The following is an 18,456-nucleotide window of genomic DNA, read 5'->3' on the forward strand; positions in this document are numbered from 1 at the left end:
GACCCTCATCACGCAGGACGAAGGGGCTCTTCTGCATCCCAACCTCCGGTCCCTGGCTCTCACGGCCTGGATGTTGAGGGCGTAGATTTTGCCTCTTTGGGTCTGCCAGAGGGTGTCTCCCGTATCTTGCTTGCTTCCAGGAAAGACTCCACTAAGAGAAGTTACTTCTTTCATTGGAGGAGGTTTGCCGTCTGGTGTGACAGCAAGGCCCTAGATCCTCGCTCTTGTCCTACACAGACCCTGCTTGAATACCTTCTGCACTTGTCTGAGTCTGGTCTTAAGACCAACTCCGTAAGGGTTCATCTTAGTGCAATCAGTGCATACCATTACCAAGTGGAAGGTAAGCCGATCTCAGGACAGCCTTTAGTTGTTCGCTTCATGAGAGGTTTGCTTTTGTCAAAGCCCCCTGTCAAGCCTCCTACAGTGTCATGGGATCTCAATGTCGTTCTCACCCAGCTGATGAAACCTCCTTTTGAGCCACTGAATTCCTGCCATCTGAAGTACTTGACCTGGAAGGTCATTTTCTTGGTGGCAGTTACTTCAGCTCGTAGAGTCAGTGAGCTTCAGGCCCTGGTAGCCCAGGCCCCTTACACCAAATTTCATCATAACAGAGTAGTCCTCCGCACTCACCCTAAGTTCCTGCCAAAGGTCGTGTCGGAGTTCCATCTGAACCAGTCAATTGTCTTGCCAACATTCTTTCCCCGTCCTCATTCCTGCCCTGCTGAACGTCAGCTGCACACATTGGACTGCAAGAGAGCATTGGCCTTCTATCTGGAGCGGACACAGCCCCACAGACAGTCCGCCCAATTGTTTGTTTCTTTTGATCCCAATAGGAGGGGAGTGGCTGTAGGGAAACGCACCATATCCAATTGGCTAGCAGATTGCATTTCCTTCACTTACGCCCAGGCGGGGCTGGCTCTTGAGGGTCATGTCACGGCTCATAATGTTAGAGCCATGGCTGCGTCGGTAGCCCACTTGAAGTCAGCCTCCATTGAAGAAATTTGCAAAGCTGCGACGTGGGCTTCTGTCCACACATTCACATCCCATTACTGCCTGCAGCAGGATACCCGACGCGACAGTCGGTTCGGGCAGTCAGTTCTTCAGAACCTGTTTGGGCTTTAGGATCCAACTCCACCCCCCGAGGGCCCTGTTTGTTCTGTTCCAGGCTACACTCTCAGTTAGTTGGTAAATTTTTTTAGGTCAATTTCTGTTATGTCCTCGCCGTTGCGAGGCCCAATTGACCATGGTTGTTGTTTTGAGTGAGCCTGGGGGCTAGGGATACCCCATCAGTGAGAACAAGCAGCCTGCTTGTCCTCGGAGAAAGCGAATGCTACATACCTGTAGAAGGTATTCTCCGAGGACAGCAGGCTGATTGTTCTCACAAACCCGCCCGCCTCCCCTTTGGAGTTGTGTCTTCCCTTAAGAGTTTGTCTTGCTACATACTGGACTGGCCGGCTCGAGCCGGTTTCGGGCGGGAAGACTGCCGCGCATGCGCGGTGCGCGCGGGCGCGCGAGGGCTAGCAAGGACTTTGCTAGTGAAGATTCCGATTGGAGGGGCTGCCGTGGACGTCACCCATCAGTGAGAACAATCAGCCTGCTGTCCTCGGAGAATACCTTCTACAGGTATGTAGCATTCGCTTTTTGCAGTGGAGGCAAAGAGTCCTCTGGATATTTGAAAGTCTCCTTCAAAAGTTTGTTAAACAGCTCTCTAGCAGACATATATTGTGTTTGAGGAAAATTTAATAAACGCAAATTTAAATTTCTTGAAGAATTTTCTAGATTTTCAAGTTTTCTGTGGATAATCAAATGATCTCCTGCTATTTGAGATTGCTGTTCTTGAGTTTTCACTATATCAGTTTCCATTGCAACTTGTTTAGCAGAAATCACTTCAACTTTTTCTTTAAGGTCTTTTACTTGTCTAGAATTATTCAATGAAACCGAAATAAAGGAAGTACAGACCTTATGTAGGGCTTCAAGAGCCGTCCAAATAGAGTCCAGGGATATTTCCTGGGGTTTCGCCAGGGGCTGAATCGCCATCGCACACAACGAGGCTTCCTCCTCGAGACTACCGTTCCGGGTCCCCCTCATTGTTGTTTCTCCTAACACCAATCCTGGCGAAATCTGGATGTCCCCCAGCGAGGTCAGATCTTCTGCCATCTTTTTCGACGGGGTCTGCCGTCCCTTCGAGTCTATATCTTCACTCGGTAATCCGGCCCCGTCTACTTGTGGCGGTGGGGGAGCTATAGGTCCTAGCGGGCTGAGCGAAGTTTCGCTCTCCAAGCCGGGGCTCTTCCCCGCCCCAGCAGCAGAAACGCCCGTCGGCATAGAAACCAAAAAAGCAGAAATAGAAGTTTGGCTCAAAGAGGGGGTCTCCAGCCTAGAGAGGGATGGTCCCTTCGGCTTACCCTTTCTCTTTGGCATGCTCGTAGTATCAAAAAGAGAGTAAGGAATAAAGCTCAAGCAGAGCGTTCCACTCCTGCTTCCTGCTCGGTCGCCATCTTGGATCCTCCCCTCTAACTGGCACCTTTTTGTTTTGCTCCCCCCCCCGCCCCGTGAGTCCATGTTCCGCACGCAGTGCCAGCCCCCATTTCCGGCCGCTGCTGCTTCTCCTGTTGAGCAGCAGCGGCCGCTACACAAAGAAAAAGATTTTAAAATAAACTTCAAACCTGGCTGAAACGCGGCACCCCGGCACTGTAGACAGCCATTAGGCATTGGCTGTTGCCCCGCAGCCGCTCCTCCTCTTGCCTCTACGTCACTGCGCTCCTCCGGGGTCTTCCTCCAGGGGCAGTGACGTAGAGGCAAGAGGAGGAGCGGCTGCGGGGCAACAGCCAATGCCTAATGGCTGTCTACAGTGCCGGGGTGCCGCGTTTCAGCCAGGTTTCAAATTTTTTTTTTTTAAATCTTCTTTTTCTTTGTGTAGCGGCCGCTGCTGCTCAACAGGAGTAGCAGCAGCGGCCGGAAATAGGGGCTGGTGCCGCGTGCGTCGCGACTTCGCGCCGTTCGCGGGAAACTTGGCAGGGAGAGGGAAACCAACAGAGGGAAGGATTGGGGAGAAAGAGAAAGAGGGAAACCAACAGAGGGAAGGATTGGGGAGAGAGAAAAAGAGGGAAAACAACAGAGGGAAGGATTGGGGATAGAGAAAGAGGGAAAACAACAGAGGGAAGGATTGGGAGAGAGAGAAAGAGGGAAACCAACAGAGGGAAGGATTGGGGAGAGAGAAAAAGAGGGAAACCAACAGAGGGAAGGATTGGGGAGAGAGAAAAAGAGGGAAAACAACAGAGGGAAGGATTAGGGAGAGAGAGAAAGAGGGAAAACAACAGAGGGAAGGATTGGGGAGAGAGAGAAAGAGGGAAAACAACAGAGGGAAGGATTGGGGAGAGAGAGGGAAAACAACAGAAGGAAGGATTGGGGAGAGAGAGAAAGAGGGAAAACAACAAAGGATTGGGGAGAGAGAGATAGAGGGAAAACAACAGAGGGAAGGATTGGGGAGAGAGAGAAAGAGGGAAAACAACAGGGAAGGATTGGGGAGAGAGAGGGGAAAACGGAAGGATGGGGAGAGAGGGAAAAACAGATGGAAGGATGGGGAGAGAGAGGGAAAAACAGATGGAAGGATTGGGGAGAGAGGGGAAAACAGATGGAAGGATTGGGGAGATAGAGGAAAAACAGATGGAAGGATTGGGGAGAGAGGGGAAAACAGATGGAAGGATGGGAAGAGAGAGAGGGAAAACAACAGGGAAGGATTGGGGAGAGAGAGAAAGGGAAAACAAAAGCGGGAAGAATTGGGGAGAGAGAGGGGAAAACAGATGGAAGGATGGGGAGAGAGAGGGAAAAACAGATGGAAGGATGGGGAGAGAGAGGGAAAACAACAGAGGGAAGGATTGGGGAGAGAGGGGAAAAACAGATGGAAGGATGGGGAGAGAGAGGGGAAAAACACAGATGGAAGGATTGGGGAGAGAGGGGAAAAACAGATGGAAGGATGGGGGGAGAGAGAGGGAAAAACACAGATGGAAGGATTGGGGAGAAAGGGAAAAACAGATGGAAGGATGGGGAAAGAGAAAGGGAAAACAGATGGAAGGATGGGGGGAGAGAGAGAGGGAAAAACAGATGGAAGGATGGGGAGAGAGAGAGGGAAAACGGAAGGATAGGGAGAGAAAGAGGGAAGACGCTGGATGGAAGAATGCAGAAAGAAATAGGGGAGACACTGGAAGGATGGGGAGAGAAAGCAGAGCTGCTGGATGGAAAAGGGGAATAGAGAAAGACTGGAGAATAAGAGGAAGGGGCATGGGGAGAACAAGGGTGAGGAAAAGATGAAAAGCCACAGGTAGATGAAGGAAATTAAAGAATGGATAGTAAGAATGAATTAAATCTGGACAGAGAGAGAGCCTGAAAAATATTGAAGAAAGCAAAGAAAAAGGAGACAAAAATGACAAATGGCACAGAAGAGTTAAGCGAAAACAAAGGAAAGGAGAATCACAGACTGGGACCAATATGGAAAGAAAAACAGTCACCAGACAACAAAGGTAGAAAGAAATCATTTTATTTTCATTTTAGTGTTTGTAATATGTCCAATTTGAGAATTTACATTGGCTGTCTTATTTTGCACTGGGTATACTGGAGCTGTAAGAGCTTACAGAGATTATTTATAATGAAAAAAAATCACGTTATTTTTTTCTCCTATAGTACTGTAATATTTTCAATGATGTCTGTTTATATGCGCCATGGCTGGTGTAGGGGTGTGTGGTTAATGTGGGTGTGGCTATCATAGGGTTGGAGCCATATGTGGTGGCCCCGCCCATAATGAGTACCGGCACCTTTTTTTGTACAAAAAAAGCACTGGGTAAGGGAAGAGAGAAGGGAGGTATTAGGTAGGATAGAAGGTGGACTTTAATAACTGGGTGGATTAGTGAGGTAGTTTTGTAAGGCTATGGGTTCTCTTTGTAGGCCTTGTTGAAGAGATGTCTTCTGTGATTTGCGGAAGTTAGTTATTTCATCAATAGCTTTTAGGGCTGTAGGTAATGCATTTCACAACTGCGTGCTCATGTAGGAGAAGGTGGTGGCGTGTATCAGCTTGTATTTTAGTCTTTTACAGCTGGGGAAGTGCAGATTGAGAAATTTGCGGGATGATCTTATGGCGTTTCTGGGAGGCAAGTCCACAAGGTTTAGCATGTAGATTGGGGCGTCTGCGTGAATGATTTTGTGTACAATCATGCAAATCTTGAACGTAACGCGTTCCTTGAGTGGGAGCCAGTGAAGTTTCTCTCTTAGGGGTTTTGCACTTTCATATTTAATTTTTCCAAATATGAGTCTGACGGCGGTATTCTGGGCTGTTTGGAGTTTTTTGATAGTCTGTTCTTTGCAGCCAGCGTATAGTGCGTTACAGTAGTCCAGATGGCTTATTACCATTGACTGTACCAGGGTACGGAAGATATATCTTGGGAAGAAAGGTTTTACTCTTTTGAGTTTCCACATGGAGTGGAACATCTTTTTCGTTGTGTTCTTCACGTGAGTATCGAGTGTGAGGTTTCGGTCAATGGTAACTCCGAAAATGTTTAGATTTTGTGCGACGGGGAGAGAACAGTATGGTGTGGTTATGGTGGAGTAGTTGTTTTGTTGTGTTGTGAGGTGAGGTGAGCACAAGACATTGTGTTTTCTCTGCATTGAGTTTCAGCTGGAATGCATCTGCCCAGGAGTGCATGATTTGGAGGCTTTGGTTGATCTCATTGGTGATTTCATTTAGATCATGTTTGAATGGGATGTAAATCGTGACATCGTCTGCATATGTGTAGGGATTAAGGTTTTGATTGGCTAGAAGTTTGGCTAAAGGTATCATCATTAGGTTGAAGAGAGTTGGTGATGGGGGGATCCTTGGGGAACTCCACATTCAGGTATCCATGGGGGTGATATGTCCGCATTCGTTGTTACTTGGTATGATCTTGTGGTCAGGAATCCACATATGTGCCCACATATCTAAGTGACCTAATAAGATCACACAAATAGCTGTCCTAACCTTGGTCACGTGGTGATGCAGGTGCTGGCAGTGAATAGCAACCTGCATCGGCATAACATCTAGGTAGTGGCCTGCATCTCTCACTGTACTCCCTCTTGACACCCCCCAGCAAGATCTGACCCCTTACCCAGAATGATACTAGGGGGTCTCGCGAGACTACCACTAAAGGACATGACCACAATTTTTCAGCCAGAGCTTCCAGGGGCAGAAGCAAGTGGGGTTTGTTTCTGCCTGGACTACCCTGGGGGGGGGGGGCTGCTGGGATGTGAGATGGTGGGGTCAGGAGGGGATTGGATCATGTGGAGGGGGTTATCTTGTTGGGGAAGGATGGGAGGGGCATCAGAATCAGGGGAGGGGGGAATGACAGATCTTTTTATGTGGGTCCCAGTTGATATTTAGTTGGGACCCACATAAGCATCTTATGGAGGCCCTGGCTGAATTTTGGCCAGGATCCGCATAAGTGCTAGCAGCTAGCACATGGCCAGGCATTGAATACCTGGGTCTAATTTAGCTAGCGATTGGTCTTAAAAAACCACTAACCACCGCTGGCTGAATATTGACCAGGTTATGTTTTTTTAGTGACTCCGTAGTATTAATAGCTTGACTTAATAGTTCCATTGCTGTAGATCTAGGTTTTTCAAAGTTTGTGTTATGACCCCTTGTCTTTGCTTTGACTTGAGGTTCTCATAGCTTATGTTATGGTTTCTGGCATAATGCTTTGATTAGGGGGTCACATGGCCTGCATATGTATTTGTAGTCCCAGTGGTTTGCTTTCATAGTTATTTGTTCATGTTAGCCTACAAATCCTTTCCCTCAGTCTCATTACAGATCTTGACTATTCACCACAGGTGCCAAAGATGACAGAGAAGGCTGAAATCCCTGAAAGTCTCATCAAGCGTTTCCCTCTAAGAATGGTGCATGGGATCCCACTGATGGAACCCATTGCCCAGAATTGGAAGCATGTAGAAGAGTTTCAAGCTCGACCAGATGACTTGCTCATTGCCACTTACCCCAAAGCAGGTGGGAACCTCCAGAGAATGGGAAATTTGTCTAAATAGCAGAAGAAGGGGACATTGAACCATTCACACACACTGGTACACTACACTCGCACACCAGCCTATTTTTTTCTGCGTATATTTTTAGCATGCTTTTATTTAAAAAATTTGCTTGTGTAATTGTTTCATTGTTTCTTTATCTATTTTTCTAAACATCTCCTGAACCTTTCAAGCTTCTGCAACCAACAGGTCAATATTCAAACTCTGTGGTTGATATTTGGCTGCGGCATTTGAAGATATTCCCGGATATTCAGCGATGGCTGCTATTCAGATGGCAGTGCTTAATATCCGGATAGAATGAGCAGCAGCATCCTAATCTGAGTAGCGTTAGCATTCAGACCATTACCCAGATAACCATCTGGATAAAACTAGAACAACAAAATAGTTATTTGGGTAACAGTCTAAATAATACTGCTTCTCAGATACATTTTGCTTTCACCCACTCCCCACCCCATACTGCACTAGCACTGTAACAATTTTCAGTGGCACTATCCAGATATAATGCCACTGAAAATCAAGGGATGGCCCCAGTCAATGGCACTTATCCCAGTAGCAGATGCCGCTATCCAGATTAGTACATTTGAATATTGGGCTGCAAATTGTCAGTATATAAATCTTATATACAAAGGTAGAAAACAAAATAACATTTTCTTTGTTAATTTATGGATCTAGCCCAAAATTGAAATCAATAAAGTAGATATTTGAAACTCGCTAAACCAGTAAGATGATTGGATCAATTTACTTGGCTATCTTTAGCCAAAGATCCACACCTGGATAAAAAGGGTGACTGAATATCTGGCCTAATCTATCCAGTCAAAATGTGAATAGCAAGATTAAATGTGGCTGTGTTTCCTGGCTAAGCCTAGTGCTAAGTTCTCTACAAAACAAACAAACAAAATACAACAAGAGGTCAATCTCCAGGCCCACCCAATGGCTAGTGAGGATCTCTAAACTTCGCCAGCAGAGGTCTTCCTCCACCTTGGGCAGTCAGTGCTCTTCCAAACGGCAGCTGGCAGTACTTACCTCGAGCACCAACACTGGCCCCTCTGCCTATGCGTGGCCTACTGCTGGCAGTCACAGCTCGAGACAAGTGCTGCTGGCTGCTGTTTGGAAGAGGAGGAGGAAGTCGTCTTCTGGCGGGGTTTGGGGATCTCCGCCATCAGGTACTTCATATGTTGGGTTTACGAGCAAAGGACGGAAAGCCAAAAGCGCAGCAGACCAGGGTCGGAGGGGGGGGGGGAAGACAAATTCTGTGCCCACCCACCCTGGTCCAGGTCTTTCTGCTCACTCCTGGCAGGTACCCATGCAATCCTCCTCCTCCCCCCCCATCCAAAGTCATCCTGAATCTGTTCCATCCCAGCACAAATAACAAAAATTCTGGACATCCCCCTGCCCCGTAGCTCAATTCATTACCTTCCTAGTACTTGAGGAAGACTCAAAGGAGGAAGGGCTGATCCCCATCTGATATCCACCCTTCCCATGCTATCTCCTATTACCACCTCCAGAACTTCATAAATTCTCTCAGGGAACTGCAGGACTCACTCATTTTCTGCTGGCAGGGCTTAACTCATTTCTTTGACAGTCAGTTCTCCTACCTGTTCCCTCTGGATGAGTTTGGTTTTCAATGTGGGCAGGGTGGGGAGGATCTTTTAGTTGCTTTGGTTCCTTGTGCCTGATTAGATTAATTTGGCATTTTTTGAACTTTAATTTTCTTATTAACAGTTTTTCAGTGAAAGGTACAAATTGCTATTAGAGTAAAAGAAACACACAAGTCCAACCACAGCTCCAAGGTGAAACAGGCACAAGAATACCATATTCCCAACCTACTCCAAATATGAATAGCTGTTACTGACACCCCCCCACCCCCCGGTCTACAACAAAAATACCTGAATATACTATCAACTACCTATAAATGACTCAAAATTTAGCAATTAAAATTATCACTGGGGCTAGACCTTTGACAGAGTTACAGCACTCTTGGAAGAGGTACCTCGGTTACCTTGTTCGTACCGCATGAAATACAAGGTTATGGTTTTGACTCATAAGGCTTTTTATCTAAGACAACTACAGTATTTGGCCAACCTGCTGATTCCTTATGGCCCAGTGCAATCATCAAGATCCCAGATACAGAATCCATTGGTTACTCGACCACTTCCACAAACTAGATTGGACTTCACATGTGGATCAACCTTCTTTTATTTAGTCTCTGCATTATGGAATATCCTTCCTAAATGCTTCCAGCTAGAACCCTATCTAGACTATTTTAAGAAGGGTTTAAAAAACTATTTTTTTCACATTCATTTTTATGGGCTTTTGGTACCTAGGGTTTGACTAATGGCAGAAATCGAGATACAAACTCTGTATTAAATATGAATTGATGAGAACCCTTTTGGTCTTTGTGTATCAGATTGTACGGATACAACATGTACACTGGTTGAATCTGAATTTTAGGTGTTATTGACCACTATTAGATCTAGAGGGGCATTTTTGAAAAGACGCCTAAATCTGATTTTGGATGTTTTGTGGAAAATGTCCCAAAATCCAGTAGTGAACATTGCCATTTTCAAACGACAAAAACGTCCAACTTTTTGCTTCAAAAATTTCCATTTGCTAGATGTTTTTGTGCTCAGTGCATCTATTTTTCAGCACCATTTTTGAAAAAGAAAAAAAAAAGGCATGCCTAGCTATTTCATTAGGACCAGATGTACAGTAATTTATGACATGTTGTACAATCATAGCTTTTTTATTAGAAAGAAAAGTTCTCATGTACACAGTACTGCAATTTTTTTTCTTATGTGTTTAACCTCCTTAGGTACCACCTGGATGCAAGAAATTGTTGATCTTGTCAACAATGGAGGAGATATAGAAAATGCAAAGCGGGCCCCTTTCCATATCCGGGTACCATTCTTGGAACTTGCCTTTCCTGATTCAGGTGGGTCCCTAGGTCTCAATTCTTCTCAGGCGTACCATTTACAAGATGGTTTAGTATCACTGAATTTTTGACTTACCATTTTACTCCTCAGGTGTTGAGATCCTGAATAAGACCCCATCTTCTCGCATTATTAAAACTCACCTCCCATTTCAATTAGTGCCCAAGTCTTTCTGGACGCTGAATTGTAAGGTAAACTTCCTCTTTCTTCTACTGTTTTCTGTCAGGCTTTCATGAGTGCTCCTTCTTGGAATCATGCCTCCTCACATTTGATTAGAAGCATTGAATCTAGAGGAGAGTGGCTTTAGCCTAGAACCTCCCACAATAGAGGCTGACTGAATTTCAGCTTTGGTGCCAAAACAGACCTGAAATCCAAATTCGGTCTTGTTTCTGTTTCGGCTGAAAATGAAAATGTGCTTCCGGCTGAAACCGAAACTGTGCAGTGTACCTGAAATTGGGTCAGCCCCTGCTTCCTCCCTCCCCCTTGAACAGGAGAAGCTCCCTTCTGGACCCCCACCACCACCTGTAGTCCTCCTTCACAAGCCTGGTGGTCCAGTGGTGCAGTCAGAGCAGCAGTGACCACAACTCACTCCTGCCCATGCCAGCTCATTGTCAAAATGGTTGCTCTAATTTCAAGCAGCAGTCTTACAACCATTTTGAGATTGGAACCGACATAGGTAGGAACAATTGCCTATTCATGTCAGCTACAATCTCAAAATGGCTGCTGCAACTTCTGGCAGCATCTCACAAGACTGCCACTTGAAACTGCAGCAGTCATTTTGACAACAGTCAGCAGGGGCATGATCAAGTAGGGATTGCTTGCAAGGTGAGCTTGGGAAGGGGAGGCCTGTGGGGGTTGGTGAGGGTCTGGGAGAGGAGCTTCTTTTGTTTGGGGGACCCCTTTGAAGGGAGTTGCTCCTGTTTTGGGAGGTGGAGGTGGGAGTGGGCGTAGCGCTGATTAGGGGTGGCCGGTTTCAGCCAAAACCCAGCACTGAAATTTGATTGCACGTTCGGCTTCAGCTGAAACTGGAAAAAATGGTTTCAGTCATCCTTTATCGTGCAAGCCTTAATTTTGTTTCTTTCGTACTTGATATACATGTCCTTTCTTTTTTCCATCTTCCCAAAGAAAAAGTACTAAAGCATCAAATTTCCAGGTGACAAACAATATATAAACAAACGATATAACCTAAACACCACAATATGAGAAAGAAGCTGAACTACAGCAATTAGATAAAAAGAAGAAATTACATAAAATAAACCACATTTAAATGTGCCATATTAATAACCCTCTACCACTGACACATAGGCTTGCCACCCCTTTGCCACCTGAAATTTAGCCATCGGATTGGGTCTAATGTAGCCATATCCCTTCCTGATTTGATGGCTTGCTATTACTCCCCTGCTTTAGTAGTCACTCCTTCCACTCACCAGCTCTTGGCCCATACGTTAAATTCCAGCACTGGGAGGACCTGAGGCCAACCAGCAGCAAAAAGACAGCTAGAGAGCAACAAGTGCAACAAAGTGCTGCAAGTACAGCAACAATTGCCTTTAGCTTCTACTCTCCACTCATTTGTAGGGCTCTTCCTCTGCTGTTAATGCTGATCCCTGAAAAGTGCCACCTGAGGCCTCCACCTTAGTTGGCCTTAATTAGTCAGGCTGCTCCTGTATATTAGTGCTCTAGAACCCAATGTAATATTTATAGTGTTGTTTTTCATGGGTAGCATTGCTGCTGTTTGAGTCCTGGGGGCTAGGGTTGTTGTGGTGTAGTAAGCTTTTTATATAGGTTCTGAGTATCTTTTTGCAGGGTTTTATGTTGTTTTACAAAGTGTCTGGCCCTATTTGAAGGCAGGCTCAGGGGCAAAGGCATTCAGGACTAGTGGTCTCCACATCCTGTAGAGTCACCACACAAACAAAAACCTGACTGCTTTAATCAGTGATAATCACAATTTGAATATTTTGTGTGTGGTGACTTGCAGTGGCGTACCAAGGGCGGGGCGGTGGGGGTGGTCCGCCCTGGGTGCACGCTTCTGGAGGGTGCAGAGAGCAGCCGCACACCTGTCGGCTTCGCTGGCTTCGTGCTCCCTCTGCCCCAGAACAGGTTACTTCCTGTTCCGAGGCGGAGGGAGCAGGGAGCCAGTGGAGCCGACAGGCACGCAGCTGTTCTCTGCACCCTCCAGCAGCCAAGAATGCACCCGGAGGGGGGGCTTGATGCGCCGGGGAGGGGGGTGTCATGCTGCACCCTGGGGGGATGGACGCTGCTGCACCCGGGGGGGGATGCGCAGCGGCGATACGCCCCAGGTGGCAGCCGACCTAGGATCACCACTGCTGACTTGTAAGGGGATAGCTCCATTGTTGAGGAATGTGTGCTACAGAACTGAAGGTTTAGGGTTTATATTGAGATTCTGACCAATCCTGTAGAGAATCCAGACTCCACTCCCACATAGACAAATTTGTTGAATGATGTAATCAATTATAATGGTGGTTTTACTGGGCAACTGAAACTACAGAGTGGGGGGAATTTATACATAGAAGGACCTAGTGATGGTGAGCATGATGTACTGAAATGCATAGGAGCCAACTTTTCAAACTTATTGGGGGTGCTAAGCCCAATTGAAATAACCCCTCCCTGGACATATACAAGGAATTTTCTCAATATTGGGGGTGCTCAAGCACCCACAGCACCCACAGAGTTGGCTCCTATGCTGAAATGTCACTGTGGCTTGTCACCCCAAATTCTACTGTCTAGAGATACAACTGCATTGACAGCTGATTGAGCTTCTAATGAACTCCCCTTTTGAACTCCTGCTAGTGATCAGTACATGGCTGTTAAGAAAGTCCCTTAAATGGCTGGATACAATCTCACCCTTTAAAACATTTCCTAAGAAAGTTTAAAAAAGAAATCCATCCTCAAAGCCTGAGTTCTGGGATAGGCTTGAGGAATTTTTGTCTAATTTGTGCTTTAGCAGATATATTTGGAAAAATATAAATCTTATGCCCATGAAATAATTGGGACCTAGCAACAATAAAAGTCTCAACACTCTATCCCTATCAGAGGCTAGCACAAATGTAACCGGTGGTTCTTTTGTTAGCCTTGTCAATACAGGTCTCTAAATATGAAGTCAAGTTGAGGGACTCATGCTCAGTACCTCTTCTCCCCCCACCCAGCCTCCTCATAGAGCCCGGAACATAAAAGATTTTGAAGATTGCCAGAATGGAGAAGGGTTCCTAATTCCAAAGGTCACAAAAATGTATTTAACATTTCAACAGGAGAAATTAATGCATAATAAGGAAAATTTAGTATTTAGCTGATAGCCTTTACCAACTCCTTGAGTTAGTTTTCCAATAGTATATTCCCTTTTAACTAAGGCCAAATTCATAATTGTTCAGGTGATTGGGGAAATCAATGCTAAGATCCAAAATCCAACGCAAACACTTTAAATTTACTCAGTCTCCCCTGAGAAAGAATAAAGATGAGATAAACAGTTGGATAACGTGGTTTCCATCCTGATGGAAGCATGGGTGATGAAGAGAGAACAAGACTAAGAGAGGCCCCTATCATCAATCTAGTCCATGTATCAGGGAGACCAGGAAATAAGCCCTCTTGAGCTTTAGTTGCTTTAGCTCCAGGTAAAACATGAGATTTTATTGCACCTTGAATCTTAGAATCCTTTGATTCAATCAGTAGTTTCTAATTTCTTCTTCCTTTGCCTCCTAATGGGAAAAAAAGAAAGTCACTTACCAAAGTCTCTAGTCATGTTCCACTAGAACTCTGCTGGTACTCTGAAAGGACTCCAAAGGGGCATTCCTCATTGGTCATACCCCTTCAGTCATGCACCCATGGCTATGTGACAGCTTCAGTATACCATAGGTAACTGTAAAACCTATAGCAGCAGGTGTGATCCCAGTGATGTTACTTTCGGTGTTACCAATAATCTTCCTTACTGCTGGAAGCCAGGAAAATTAAAAGTATTTCTCTCTCCACAGTCTCCTCTGTATTCTTCCCAGGCTGACTGATCAGTTTTCTTTATGCTTTTGTTATTCCATTGAGGAGATCTTTCCACTTTTTTTCACTTAAGTGGTCATGGTTCTAGAGTCCATGCTCAGCATCTCCTACCATAGCCTTGATTGACAAATGTTGTCTTCTTTTAACACTTCTTTTCTTCTTTCAGACAATTTATGTGGCCAGGAATGCAAAGGACAATGCGGTCTCATTCTACTTCTTTAATAAGATGAATGCAGTACAGCCAGAGCCAGGGCCGTGGGATGAATATCTGCAGACATTTATGGAGGAGAAACGTAAATTGGGACTATCTTTGGTGGAGTAAAAGGGTCTGGGCTGATATCCTTCTCATAATTTCATTCCCTCAATTATAGCCTTTGCTCATTGCCAGAGCAGCCAGCAGAAAACCTCTCTCTGAGAGAAGTACTGTATATACAAATTGGTTGTGGAGGAGTCCTGCTTGACATCTGTAATTTCTTACATCTCTAGATTCTAGAGACAAGGCCAGCTTTTGGAGTGTTGCCGATAAGGCACCATGCATGAGGGGCCACCATATGGGCAAGGGAAAGAGGAGGATGGGTGTGGCAATGGTACTTGGTCGAAGAGTGAGGGAAAGGAGATGTGGTATAGAAGGAGAGAGAGAGAAGATTTTGGGCTGGAGTAAAGAAGGGACACTGCCAGAACTGCTGCCATCAAAAGGGAGGAGATGCCAGTTTCAATTTTGGCACCTATTAATCTAGAGCCCACCCTCTCTGGATACAGTAAACCAAGAAATACTAAAATTTTGTGTTTGATTATCTTAATGATACATTTACAATTTTACATTGCCAGATAAAAAGTTTAACTATATCATAATGGGCCATCTTTTGCTAGCTAAGAATTTCTCTTGGCTCATTCTTATTTTCTGTTTTGGGGCCTGTTAAACTGGTACGCAATCAGATGGCAACTCTTAAAGGCATTTACCTTGTTGAATAATATCTACCCTTGTAGACTGCCCTGGTTGAAAAGTATTCCCATTAGAGTCACTAAGAGCATTCACAAGTTTTCACAGTGTGCATCTATCTATTTATTTATTTATTTATTCATTTATTTATTTATTCAAAATCTTTTTAATCCACTCGAGTCTACTATTCTTGGTGGAGTACAAAATAAACATACATAAAATTAGCATTAAAAACATCAACAAAATAACTAAAAACAAAACAGGCTATAAATAATACCTTATAAAATAGGCATTCTGTGAAATTTTAATGCAATACTTCAAGTAGGAGCAAAACAATCATGAAAGGCTTGCTGGAATATCATAATCTTTAAAGACTTCTTAAAAGTATCAAGTTTCCTCACTGACCTCAAGGAGGGCAGCAATGCAGTCCAGAGTTTTGGCCCAGTAATAGCAAAAATAGAGGACCTGAATTCCTCCAAACGAACTGCATGGAAGGATAGAATATTTAATAAATTAGCTGAGGAGGATCGTAAGGACCTAGCTGGTTGATACAAATGCAAATTTGTAGAGACTGGAACTGGAACATTATCAGTCAATGCTTTAAATAACAATAAAACTTTATACTGAATTCAACTGTTAACCAATTTAAGAAATATAGGAGAAATGTGATCATATTTTGATAAACCAAAAAGAACTTCTGCGATAGTCTTTTGTGCTATTAGTAAAGATTTGAGGGATTTCTTTGATTCCCCAATTTGTAGACTATTACAGTAATCAAAATGGGGAGTTATCAGGCTCTGGATCACTGTTCTAAAATTAGACATATTTAGATAATCTCTTAAACATCAGATCATTTTCAATTTTGCAAAAATCAGCCCAATCATTTTTTTAACCTGAAATTTCATAATCAGTGCTCAATCAAGAATTACTCCTAGAGAGCAAAGTTTATCCATGATCAGAGTATCAATTACATTATTTTAGCTGGGTTAAAAAGAGCCATTCACAGAGGTGTGCTTAGATCTGAAGAAGAAAACAATGTACATACACATACTTGATTTTCAAATGTATCTGCACTATGCTACTCCTGACCACAGAAACAATAAGTGCAAATTGTGCATGCCATTTCAGCTTGCCTACTTGCAGCAAATTTTCAAAGAGAAACTATGGGTGTGTACAAAAGCACTTTGCACAAATATGCATTGCAATATTGTAGGCTATGGAAAATCATTTCCTTAACAATTACAATATTTTACATCATTCACGGAGATGCCCCAGCCTACATGTTAGACCTGGTAGACTTGCCTCCCAGGAACGCTAAAAGATCATCCTGCACATTCCTTAATCTTCACTTCCCCAGCTGTAGAGGTCTAAAATACAGACTAACGCATGCATCAAGTTTTTCTTACCTGAGCACGCAGTTATGGAATGCATTGCCGCTTAACCTAAAAATTATTTACGAACTAACTAACTTTTGTAAATCTCTGAAGACCTACCTCTTCAACAAGGCATACCACAATAATTGTAAATGTAACACATCTCCACTTTACCTATATTCGGAACTGTTTTCTTCTTATATCTGTTTGCTTAATTTTATTATGTCATCCATGTTATCTATGTAACACCAATTGTTATCTTCTAACCTGGAATGGTGAATGCCATAACGGTGCTTTATAAGCCACGTTGAGCCTTCAAAAAGGTGGGAAAATGTGGGATACAAATGCAATAAATAAATAAATAAATTACATTTTAAATTTTACTCTTTAATTATAGAAACTACACCTGCCCCAGTATTTACCACAAAGGGCAGGTCTTAACAATTGTGGGGCCCTGGTCTGCTCACAGTTTGGTGGGGCCCCCCAGCTCCTTGCCTAGCCTGCCCCTGGCTAGCCCTGCCTCCTTCCGACAAGACGTTTTTTTTTTTAATTTATGTGTACAGGGAGGCCCAAGCCTAGAGGACTCTGCCCTCTCTCCTTCTCAAGCCTCAGGGTGCAGTACCATGCTGTGCCATGCACTCCCCAACCCACCCCATCCCACCGAGCCTCAGGGTGCCTTTCCCAAACCTACCTTACCCCATTAGTGCCCAATGTTCCCATAATAAGTGCCCATATGGGAACATTGGGTACTAATGAGTTAATGTGCCCTGGTGCTCTAGTGGTGTTTTCAGGGCAGGTAAAAACCCCATTCTTTCCTGCCCACTGCTGCTTTCTTCAAAATGGCTGCCAAGACTTCAAGCAGCGGCCTCATGAAACTTCCATGGAAGTCTCACAAGGCTGCCACTTGAAGTCTCGAAAGCCATTTTGAAGAATGTTGCAGCGCTAGTAGCAGTGGCAATGGGCAGGAAAGAGTGGAGTTCTTTCCTGTCCTGAAGAAGCCACTAGACCACCAGTGTGCTTTGCATTAAGATAGGTTCGGGGAGAGACATGAGGCCTCTGGGAACACGAGGCCCTGTGAGGCCGCCTCTATTGCCCCTGCCTAAGACCGACTCCACAGTTTGCAGTACAGCTCTGCACATTCTGTACCAATTCAAGCCAGTGTGGTGGAAACTTGGGTGTCTAGGAGGATGGCAGAAACCTTGTTGCTCCAAGGCAGGGAATGTGATTCAGTACAGACTATCTGAGAGGCTAAGGATATGGTGGAAACTCTATTGTCTAGTAAGCTGGCAAAAAAAGAGGAGATCACATGAGGAAAGTAGTGGAGATAACTAGGAGGGAGAGAGAGAGAGGCTGCTAATATAAGACAAGCTAAGAGGCTGAGGTTCTTCCACAGGCCTTACTTTAATGCTCCCCAGTCCTTCAGAGTAAAGATGAGAGGCACAGCACATTCTTAGACTGTGTCATATTTAACATCTACTTCTGTCACCTGTTTCTAGTGTAGACATGCAATTCACAATTACTTTGTATCTTTTCAGTCAGCTGGGGCTCTTGGTATGATCATGTACGCAGGTATTGGGATGAGAAGGACAAGCACAGGATCCTGTACTTGTTCTATGAAGACATAAAGAAGGTGAGATAATGCACACATAACACTGAAACTGTCTGCTATCTCTGACTCCACAAACTATAACAGCCCATTATACACTTGTGGAATCCCCTCCCCAAATTTCCAGAAAGTGTACTGTACATTCATTATATTTCCTCTCATCTTTCCTGTGCAGAACCCTGCTCGTGAGATCCGAAAAGTGATGAAATTCCTGGAGAAGGACCTGGGGGAGGAAGTCCTGGAGAAGATTGTCCATTATACCTCCTTCCAGGTCATGAAGGAAAACCCAATGGTCAATGGTTCCACTGTTTCCTCTTTAATCTTTAATCAATCGATCTCTCCCTTCATGAGAAAAGGTATTAGGATAGAGTTCACGTGATTCACTGCACTTCCTCAATAGGGCATGAAACATGGAGCAAGAAGGGTTTTTAGAGACAGAGTGGGGTAAGGAGATCCTAAAAAAGAGAACATCATCCTTCTTTCAAGGCCAGGAAGGAGAACTCAATGACCAACTGCAGCAGCCTAAGGAGCTGGGCGAGAATG

General features: G+C 44.6%; 2 protein-coding genes across 5 annotated transcripts in view; both read left to right on the forward strand.

Annotated features, from left to right (window-relative positions):
- Nucleotides 1-18,456, forward strand: part of LOC115474633 (sulfotransferase 1C4-like) — a 313,490-nt gene that overhangs the window by 135,839 nt on the left and 159,195 nt on the right. The gene's annotated exons all lie outside the window — the stretch shown is intronic.
- The window catches only part of LOC115474631 (sulfotransferase family cytosolic 1B member 1-like), a 52,453-nt gene that overhangs the window by 32,587 nt on the left and 1,410 nt on the right, over nt 1-18,456 (forward strand). For all 4 annotated transcript variants that reach the window (XM_030210200.1, XM_030210202.1, XM_030210201.1 and 1 more), the window contains exons 2-7: nt 6,856-7,027; nt 9,875-9,994; nt 10,086-10,183; nt 14,161-14,287; nt 17,843-17,937; nt 18,089-18,269. In XM_030210200.1, coding sequence (XP_030066060.1) covers nt 6,865-7,027; nt 9,875-9,994; nt 10,086-10,183; nt 14,161-14,287; nt 17,843-17,937; nt 18,089-18,269 — 784 coding nt within the window. In that variant the 5' untranslated portion in view covers nt 6,856-6,864. The remainder of the gene's footprint in view (nt 1-6,855; nt 7,028-9,874; nt 9,995-10,085; nt 10,184-14,160; nt 14,288-17,842; nt 17,938-18,088; nt 18,270-18,456) is intronic.

This window comes from Microcaecilia unicolor, chromosome 7 (genome assembly GCF_901765095.1).
Source record: "Microcaecilia unicolor chromosome 7, aMicUni1.1, whole genome shotgun sequence".
In the NCBI taxonomy this organism is placed as follows: domain Eukaryota; kingdom Metazoa; phylum Chordata; class Amphibia; order Gymnophiona; family Siphonopidae; genus Microcaecilia; species Microcaecilia unicolor.